Source organism: Arachis hypogaea, chromosome 16, assembly GCF_003086295.3.
Source record: "Arachis hypogaea cultivar Tifrunner chromosome 16, arahy.Tifrunner.gnm2.J5K5, whole genome shotgun sequence".
Classification (NCBI taxonomy): domain Eukaryota; kingdom Viridiplantae; phylum Streptophyta; class Magnoliopsida; order Fabales; family Fabaceae; genus Arachis; species Arachis hypogaea.
In genome coordinates, this window is record NC_092051.1 from 29,498,558 (window position 1) to 29,509,765 (window position 11,208).

Genomic DNA, 11,208 nt, shown 5'->3' on the forward strand with positions numbered 1-11,208 from the left:
ATTGATTTTGTTTAGGGATTTTTTATTTTTATTAATTAAATAAATGTAATAATTATTAAAATAAATAATTTAAAAAATATTTACTGAAATAAATACCTCTCTCTCTTATCTCATCTACAGTGTAAACGAGATAAGACAGATGTATGCGACACGTGTTTATGTGTTTATCTCTGTAAACGAGATATATGTATTTTTTAAAAAATTTAAAAATAATAAAAAACATTAATAATATCAATAATCCAAACTTTTGGCATGCAATTAGTACATAAAAATGTTGGTAGAAGAGATTAACACGTTTACTTGGAAATCATTAAACTGTCCACTATTAATACAGTTACCTCTTTTTTAACTACCCACTGTTTAAAAATTTAAAATATAATTTAAATACACGTGATTTATTTAATGACCTAATTAATACATGTCACTACTCTATTGATATATAATATAAAATTTTTTTTACTTAAATTATATTTCAAATTTTTATATACTCCCATACAATAAATAAAATTTACATGTACTCCCAGTACAACAAACAAAAAAAAATATGTAGTAAAACCTGTCCACTCTAAATTCTAAATTCTCAAGTGCGATGTCTGAAACAATAGTTCCGATTCAACAAAATTTGATTGCTTTTTTTAGTTTATTATTATAAAATTAGTTATTTTGTATCCAAAAAACATGAATGTTTGCCTATGGTGTTTATTGAAATCTAATATAATAGATGGTGATGGATGTTGTTGATACGGTTATTCTAAAGATGCCTATGGTGTATATGCCATGGTATTTGTCTAGACATTTTTTATGATTTGGAATATTGAAATCATGTTTTTCTAATATAAATGTGTTATAGGTTAGGAAAAAGGGTAAAAAATTGGCTTTATAATGACAAAAAGGGCTAAACTGAATTTTTAAATTGTCAAAAATTAGTTTACAAGTTAAAATTGATTTTGTTTAGGAATTTTTTATTTTTATAAATTAAATAAATATAATAATTATCAAAATAAATAATTTAAAAAATATTTACCGTAATAAATATCTTTTTTGTTTATAGTGTAAACGAGATAATTTTACATGTATCTCGTTTACAGTGTAAACGAGATAAGACAGATGTATGTAACACGTATTTATGTGTTTATTTCTGTAAACGAGATATATGCATTTTTTTTTTAAATTAAAAATAATAAAAAAATATTAATAATATCAATAATCCAAACTTGTGGATTAGTACATAAAAATGTTGGTAGAAGAGATTAACACGTTTACTTAGAAACCATTAAACTGTCCAATATTAACACGGTTACCTCTCTTTTAACTACTCACTGTTTAAAAATTTAAAATATAATTTAAATACACGTGATTTATTTAATGACCTAATTAATGCATGTCTCTACTCTATTTGTATATAATATGAAATCTTTTTTACTTAAATTATATTTCAAATTTTCATGTACTGCAACAAATAAAATTTATATGTACTCCCGTACAACAAACGAAAAAAATAGTGAATAGAAACAAATATATTAATGATGTATAGTTAAAAATATATTTGTAATTGTCCATTATTAATAGTGTGCTGAAAATATATTTGTAACTACCCATTATCAATAGTGGCAGCACATTTGCTTTTTTCCATATTCACTCACTCCTTTTGTTTTTTTGTACAGGAGTACATATAAATTTTATTTATTGCATGAGAGTACATAAAAATTTTGAAATATAATTTTAACTAAAAAAATTTCATATTATATACGAATAGAGTAGTGACATTGAATTAATTGGGTCATTAAATAAATCACGTGTATTTAAATTATATTTTAAATTTTTAAACCGTGGATAGTTAGAAGAGAGGTAACCGTATTAATAGTGGACAGTTTAAACGTGTTAATCTCTATCATTTAAAATGGACTAAAATTGATCAAACATATCCATTTTAATCCCTTCTACCAACTTTTTTACGATGTCAAAAGTTTGGATTATTGATATTAATATTTTTTATTATTTTCAAAAATTTTTTTAAAAAATACATATATCTTGTTTACCGTGTAAACGAGATATATGTATATCTAGTTTACACTGTAAACGAGATGCATGCAAAATTATCTCGGTATAAGCGAAATAAGAAAAAGATATTTATTTCGGTAAATATTTTTTAAATTATTTATTTTGGTAATTATTACATTTATTTAATTTATAAAAATAAAAAATTCGTTTGTTTAGCATTGGTTTTTAAATGGAAAATCGGTTTTCAAATGAAAAAATCGGTTATTTTTTTAATTTTTTTTATTTTAAAATCGATTTATTATTTTTGTAACTGATTTTCTCACTTAAAACCAGTTTGGTTTACTAACCTAAACCAAATTTCTGGTTATTAACTGAAATTAGGTTTGGTTTTTTGGTTAACTTTAACCATGTACATCTTAAGGTTAAAAAACTTTGATATGGAAATAAAATAAGTAATATACTTTAACATGGTAATTTTTTTTGTTTTTTAAAATTGTTGGGAGTACACAAATCGGATGGTGTTTAAAAAAGTGAAAAAAATTCAGAGTACACAAATCGGACCCTCCGATTTGTGTTAAAAATTGAAAAAACTCAGAGTACATAAATCGGATCATGCGAGTTGTTTGATTTTAAAATTTTGCTTAAGAAATCGCATGGTCCGACTTGTGGTTAGGCAAATATAAAAGTTAGAAAACGGACCCTCCGAATTGTTTGTTGTTGTCAATTTTTTCATGAAATAAAATATCCAATGCAACTCGGAGGGTCCGAGTTGTTCTACTGACACCACATCGCTGTGAAATACCTGTATTTCCCATGTCCGAGTCTAACACCACTTTTACTTCCATATTCAAATTAAAAAGTGACATCTTAAACTAACCATATTCCTATCTTTTATTATTGTCTATGTTAGTTTCAGTAATTGCAATATATATCAGATCACACAGAATATTATTATTCATAACTGAAAATGTTGAGAAGCAGATGAAACACAATCTCTTGAATTATTTTGGAACCACTTTGAATTACAAAATAATAGTTTACAATCAAGTGACGTCGAGGAAGAAACTGAGTTAAGAAAAAAAAAATAGAACTGAAAGAAAGAATGGCTGAGTTATAGAATATGAGACAAAGGGCACCCAAAAGCAAGTTGTGATTACTAAAAGAATATATGACGGTGAATTTTATAATGTAGAAAGAAAGATTCTTCTACATGTATATGTTTGTGTTATCAAAAGGATAGTGTGATAAGTGTTTAAAAAGAGAGTAATTGAAGAGATTAAATTTGACATATTGCAAGTAAAATGTAGTGTATTTTGTTTTATGTAATATGTAAATAATGTATTGATTAAATAGGCTAATTATATTTATGTTAACTAATTATTAAAAATAATATTGGATCTTGTATGATTTTTTTATTTTTGGATTTTTTGAATGTACGCTCTCTTTCTCTCCAAAAATATTAACTTTACACACAAAAATTTATTAATATTTATTTATTTTAATATATACATTTTTTCTTTTTTGATGACTTAGATATATACAGTTTCACAAATATAAAAATGTATTTACATATTTTAACCAACAAAAAAACATATAACTTTACGTATTTACATACATTTAAATTAACGGTAATATTTATATATATTTAATTTAAATATATATCAATATATTTGTCAATATTATTCTGGGTACATATAGATATTTATAAAAAAATATTATTCAAACACCACATATTCTTGACATCTTATAAAAATAGTTTGTTATTAATTATTTATATATTTAAATTTTTTTAATTAATAAAATAAAAAAATTTATATTTAATTGTTTAAAAAATATTGATGTCAAAATAGTATATTTTGGGAGAGTTGATTTTTTTTAAGAATGAAAATTGTAATAAGAAATTTTGCTTTTTGTTATAAAGGGAAATTAAAAATAAATTTAATTTTAATATAGTATTAGTATAAAATAATTTTATATTTATATCTAATGACGTAACACTACATTAATAAAAATAATTACTTTTTATAGACAGTGTTTATTGTCATCCAAAAGACCAAATATAATTACACAACTGTGTAAAACACATTTTACACTGTCAATACATCAAAATTAAACTCACTAAAAATATGTGCACCAAAAATTTGTATAACACCAAACATATATTTTTTTGGTGACTCATAACACTAGACATATAGGAAAATATGGTAGACACCAAGAAAAATATAAAAAAACATAGTTATTTTTCGGTATTATGTTGACAATATCTTGTTATTTTGTTTGCATTAAAATATCTATTTACAGTTATTTATAAAAAATAATTAAAAGAAAATTTCAAATACTAAAAAAATAAAAATCTTTTAATAATTAATATTTCAAAAAAAGTGTCTAAAAAAAATTAAATACTTCAAGTTATTATTGGAATATTTTAGATGCAATCTATTATTTATAATTAAATTATTAATTTTTTACAATGAATAAACTATGTTATTGAGTGAATATTTAATATTTATTATTTTATTAAACGAAAAAAGTATGTCGTCTGAACAGATTTAACAAAACTATATGATTAGTTTCTCTTTGAGGGCATAGAAGTGTGTGGAAGAAAGATGATAATTTTTTTAATATATATTATATATTCATTAATTTAATTTAAAATAATATTAATAAATTTTTGTGTGTAAAAATTAATTTTTTAGATGATATTTATTATGTAAATAAAAATAATTAATTGAATTTTTTTTTTCAAGTAATTGAAAGAAAAATAATTAATTGAATTTTTCTTCTTCATTAATTTTTCATCTAAGTTAATAATTTTTCTTTCCACTCATGTTACTTGAAAAAGAAATTTTAATTAATTATTTTTATTTACATAATAAATATCATTTAAAAAATTAATTTTTACACACAAAAATTTATTAATATTTATTTTAAATTAAATTAATAAATGTATAATATATATTAAAAAAATTATCATCTTTCTTCAACACACTTTTATGCCCTCAAAGAGAAACTAATCATATAATTTTGTTAAATCTGTTCAAACATATTTTTTTCGTTTAATAAAATAATAAATATTAAATATTCACTCAATAACATAGTTTGTTTATTGTAAAAAATTAATAATTTAATTATAAATAATAGGTTGCATCTAAAATATTCCAATAATAACTTGAAGAATTTAATTTTTTAGACAATTTTTTTAAATATTAATTATTAAAAGATTTTTCCTTTTTTAGTATTTAAAATTTTCTTTTAATTATTTTTTTATAAACAACTGTAAATAAATATTTTAATGCAAACAAAATAACAAGATATCGTTTACATAATACAGAAAAATAACTATGTTTTCTTATATTTTTCTTGGTGTCTACTATATTTTCCTATATGTCTGGTGTTATACAAATTTTGGGTGCACCGTGCACATATTTTTAGTAAGTTTAATTTTGATGTATTAACAGTGTAAAGTGTATTTTACATAGTCGTATAATTATATTTGGTCTTTTAGATTCCACATCGTCTATAAAAAGTAATTATTTTTGTTAATGTAGTGTTACGTCATTAGATGTAAATATAAAATTATTTTATACTAACACTACATTAAAATTAAATTTATTTTTAATTTCCCTTTATAACAAAAAGCAAAATTTCTTATTACAATTTTCATTCTTAAAAAAAATCAACTCTCCCAAAATATATATTCTCTCTTTCTGCACCATAAAAATAGCAGTATTACAAATGCTATTTTGACATCAATATTTTTTAAACAATTAAATATAAATTTTTTTGTTTATTAATTAAAAAAATTAATATATAAATAATTAATAACAAACTATTTTTATAAGATGTCAAGAATATGTGGTGTTTGAATAATATTTTTTTATAAATATCTATATGTACCCAGAGTAATATTGACAGATATATTGATATAATATTTAAATTAATTATATATAAATATTACCATTAATTTAAATGTATATAAATATGTAAAGTTATATGTTTTTTTTTTGTTGGTTAAAATATGTAAATATATTTTTATATTTGTGAAACTGAATATATCTAAGTCATAAAAAAAGGAATATATTAAAATAAATAAATATTAATAAATTTTTGTGTGTAAAGTTAATATTTTTAGAGAGAAAAAATATACATTCAAAAAGTCTAAAAATAAAAAAATCATACAAGGTCCAATATTATCTTTAATAATTAATTAACATAAATATAATTAACCTATTTAATCAATAGTTCAATACATCATTTACATATTACATAAGATAAAATACACTATATTTTACTTATAATATATTAAATCTTGTCTCTTTAATTACTCTCTTTCTAAACTCTTATCATACTACCTTTTTAACATCACAAACATACACATGTAAAAAAATCTTTCTTTCAACATCATAGAATTCACCATTTATATATGTATCATGTTGCTAAATGCTAAAAAGGGAATACATAGTTATGATGGTGATGTCTAGTTGGGAGCTTTAGATACTGAATAAAAGTGTAAGGAGCATGTTGACATGTTCCTTTCAAAAAGTCCCTTGTTAACTTTCAGGTTGCAAGCTTCCCTTTTATCACGTGCACATTGAATGGAGTAAGAGGAGTTGATCTTCGATAGAAGTAGGTGAATGGAGTTAGAAAAGGTGATAATTTTCAACAAAAAAAAATAGATGGCGAATTGAATATTCTTGATTATCCATAAAGATTCATTCCACGAATTGAACCTTATATCAAATTGTAGATCAACCAATGTCTCAACCAGAAAATGAGTCCCAATCTCCACACCGCCATCACCATCAACCTCACCATCTTAAAATCCCTCTTACACCGTTTAATTTCCCTAAACCACTTCAACCAGATCCTCTCCCAATCCATTCTCACTGGCCACATCCACAACACACTCTTCTCCACCAAACTCTTCACCTTCTCCCTCCCCTCCTTCCCCTTCCACCACTCTCTCCGCATTTTCACCCACTTCCTCCAAAACCCTAACCCCTTTGCCTCTAACTCCCTCATGCGTGCTCATGTCGATCGCAACCAACCCCACCATGCCATTTCCCTCTACAACTCCCTTTCCAGAAGAAGTGCTGTTTTTGATAACTACACACACCCCATCCTCCTCCGTGCATGCGCCTCACGTACCTCTGAGCTCGAGGGGAGGCAAGTGCATTCCCATGTTCTCAAGATGGGTTTTGGTTCTGATCTTTATGTCAACAATACCTTGATTAATTTGTATGCTGTTTGCGGGAACATGGAGAGCGCCCGCAAGGTGTTCGATGAAAGTCCCGTGTTGGATAAGGTTTCGTGGAACACGGTTTTGGCTGGGTATGTTCAATTGGGTGATGTGGAGGAAGCAGAGAGGGTTTATGCTATGATGCCAGTGAGGAACACGATTGCTTCGAATTCGATGATTGTGCTGTTTGGGAAGAGTGGTTGTATTGAGAAGGCACGCCAACTGTTTGATGAGATTGAGGAAAAGGATATGATCTCGTGGACTGCGCTGGTTTCATGTTATGAGCAGAATGGGATCTTTGAGGAGGCCTTGGGTTTGTTTGTTGAGATGAATGCTAATGGGGTGGTGGTGGATGAGGTGACCGTGATTAGTGCTGTGTCTGCTTGTGCACATTTGATGATAGATAGGACTGGGAAGGTGATACATGGCTTGGCTACAAAGGTAGGGATTGAAGGTTATGTTAGCTTGAAGAATGCATTGATCAATTTGTACTCGAGTTGTGGGGAAATATTGAATGCTCGGAAGGTTTTTGATGGTGGTTTGCTCGCGGATCAGATATCTTGGAACTCAATGATTTCTGGGTACTTGAGATGTGGCTCGGTTGAGGATGCTGAGATGCTGTTTGGTTCTATGCCTGAGAAGGATGTTGTGTCTTGGAGTGCTATGATATCTGGCTATGCGCAACATGAACGATTCTCGGAGGCCTTGGCTTTGTTTCAGGAAATGCAGGTTCATGGAATTAGGCCTGATGAGACCATTTTAGTGAGTGTTGTCTCAGCATGTACCCGTCTTGCTGCTTTGGATTTGGGCAAATGGATTCATGCTTATATAAGTAAAAATAGATTGAAAGTTAATTTCATCTTGGGCACAACACTTATAGATATGTACATGAAATGTGGTTGTGTGGAGAATGCATTGGAGGTTTTCCATGGATTGCAGGAAAAGGGGGTTTCTACATGGAATGCGCTCATTCTTGGGTTGGCAATGAATGGTTTAGTACAAAAGTCACTTAGCATGTTTGAGACGATGAAAAAATCAGGAACTTGTCCTAATGAAATTACATTTGTGGGAGTTCTTGGGGCTTGTCGGCATATGGGACTAGTAGACGAGGGGCGCCGCTACTTTAATTCCATGATTGAAGAACACAAGATAGAGCCGAATGTAAAGCATTACGGATGCATCGTTGACCTGTTGGGGCGTTCAGGTTTGCTTAAGGAAGCAGAGGAAGTGATCGAGAGTATGCCAATGGCACCGGATGTTGCTACATGGGGTGCTTTGCTTGGTGCTTGTAGGAAGCACAACAACAATGAAATGGGAGAGAGGGTTGGAAGAAAACTCATTCAGCTTCACCCTGATCATGATGGTTTCCATGTGTTATTGTCAAGTATATACGCATCGAAAGGGAATTGGGGCAACGTTCTTGAAATTAGGGATAGTATGGCACAACACGGGGTGGTGAAGATACCTGGTTGTAGCATGCTTGAAGCAAATGGGATAGTTCATGAATTTTTTGCAGGGGATAAGACACACCCAAAAATCAATGATATTGAACATATGTTATACGTAGTGGCTGCAAAATTGAAGATCGAAGGATATACACCAAGCACAAATGAGGTTTCACTTGATATTGATGAAGAAGAGAAGGAAACTGCACTTTTCAGCCATAGTGAGAAACTTGCGGTCGCGTTCGGACTGATCACTATTCCTCCGACAACTCCTATCAGAATAATGAAGAATCTGCGAATATGTAGTGATTGCCACACCGTGGTGAAACTAGTCTCAAAAGCATTCAATCGCAAAATTGTGGTGAGGGATCGTCATCGCTTCCACCACTTTAAACATGGATCTTGTTCCTGCATGGACTTTTGGTAGAAGAATTGTTGCAGACAATTGAATTGGTTTGGAGCAGCTTGCATTCATAAAACATCACTTGGCTTGAACTCCTCTTAGTTTTGCCAAGCTTGATCCTGATCATGAATTGATTATTGAGCTTTTGGATCCATAACTTGTGACAATTCATAAAAGCTTGCTTTCACTAAGATTCATGAGGATTCAACAAGGTTGATTCATCTTCTTACCAGCTTAAACCGAGGTAATCACAACATAAGTTCACCTAAAATTATATTGGCATGGCAGCCCAAAGTTCAACACAACCATGAAAAGGATATGATGTGATTGGTGTAAACTACAAAGGTGTCACTGAAGACTATGAGTCTGCCATCTCTGCATGCTTCGGAATATTATTATTATTATTATTATTATTATTATTATTATTTTCAAGAGAATGATCAATTAAATGTGGACTACCACAATGCTTGATTATCTTATATATTATCCATGAGCCTAATCAACCTGCTCAACATTTTTTTAAGTGCATAGTGTATACTGTATATTTGATTATTTGTAGTCAAATTCTTAATAAAATAAACATTAGAACAGCTATATCAAAATGATTTAAATTTTTAACATGTTTATTCGATCTTTTATGATTTGACTCGTTTTTTTCTCCTTGTCTAAAAGTTTGGATGCTTTCTAATTTTGGGTTATTACGGAGCAGGAAAAACAGAAGAAATATGTACAATTAATTTAAACTTGGAGAGCCCATTTGTTGTGTTGACTTGTGTCTTATGCATCTTTCTTTTTTTTGGTGAACAGTATGCATCTTTTTAGTGTTGGTAATTGATCAAATGAACAATAAAAAAAATTAATATGGAAATATACCGGACCAAAAAAAAAAATGGTTATGGTAGATTGGTAGTGTACTAGTGTAGATGCTTCTTTCTTATATGGCTAGTCATTAAATATTTACTAATATTTGCCACATACTAATTAACTTGGAGTAAACTCAATCCGATCGAGCTTCAAGAAATAGGGAATGATCTTATCAATACACAAATGTATAACTTCCCAGGAATCTCTACAAAGAAATATCATAGTAATTCATTAGCAATTGCAAACATGTATTTGGAATTTGAATTTGGCGTTGTCGACGCCTATTATTATTATTATTATTATTATTATTATTATTATTATTATTATTATTATTATTATTATTATTATTGATGAAAATTACATAACTTGAATTTAACCTGAAAAATCCTTCTTTGCCATTGGTAAGTGTTCATACCCTGGCCCAATAATAAAGGTCCAGGAGCCAAGCAAAGAGGCCCAACCCAAAGGGTTGGCCTTCATCCAGTACCAGCCTTCATCCCAAGAAGTCGGTACTAAACACGACCTGCTCCAAAGAAGTCGGACACGAGGGTTAGCTGGCAGATAACACTCATTCGAATGAGTAACTGCCCCTAGAAACTCTCTAACCACTTCATAGAGCCATATCTTAACCTCCCTAAGATATGGGAACGGTTATCCACCTAAAAAGGTGGCACTACTTCAGCGGTGGTTATTGGTTCACCACTATAAATACATTGACACCATTCAGGTATCTCGAAGTTCCAATACTCTCTAACCTGCTCACACTCTTGCTAACTTAGGCATCGGAGTGTCTTTGCAGGTACCACCCCCCATTCTTTCACACGTACAAGTCGGACGAAGGAACACCGAATAACAGATCCATTCGAAAGCCACCTCCTTCATACGTTTGGGCCAACCAACGCCATCTAACCCATTAATCTCCGGTTACCCACCGTAACATTGGCGCCGTTGCCGGGGACCCGAGAGATCAACCAGTGATGGCGGATAGATCCCCTGAAGAGGGTCATGTGGAGACAGATTCTGAACAAGAGAATCTGAACACTGGAAACAATGAGGCAGACCAGACCCTTCACCAGGAAGCCAATGATCAACACAGGGAAGGCACCTCCGGAATCAAAAACCCGAAGGTAAATTCCTCGGAGGGGCGCGAATCAGAAAAAGAAGGACCATCCCACGCAATTGAGCTCATGGGATTAGTCCACAGTCGCCTCGAGCAGCTAGAACAGGAACGGGAACGACAAAAGGAAACCGAAAAG

The 11,208-nt window shown here is 29.5% G+C and overlaps 1 protein-coding gene across 1 annotated transcript; it reads left to right on the forward strand.

Moving 5' to 3' along the window:
- The first annotated feature begins 6,460 nt into the window (after window positions 1-6,460).
- On the forward strand, window positions 6,461-9,682 carry LOC112758830 (pentatricopeptide repeat-containing protein At3g62890-like). The gene has a single exon (XM_025807605.3). It carries the CDS (start codon window positions 6,773-6,775, stop codon window positions 9,110-9,112), a length of 2,340 nt encoding a protein of 779 aa, XP_025663390.1. The 5' UTR covers window positions 6,461-6,772; the 3' UTR covers window positions 9,113-9,682.
- The last annotated feature ends 1,526 nt before the right edge of the window (window positions 9,683-11,208 follow it).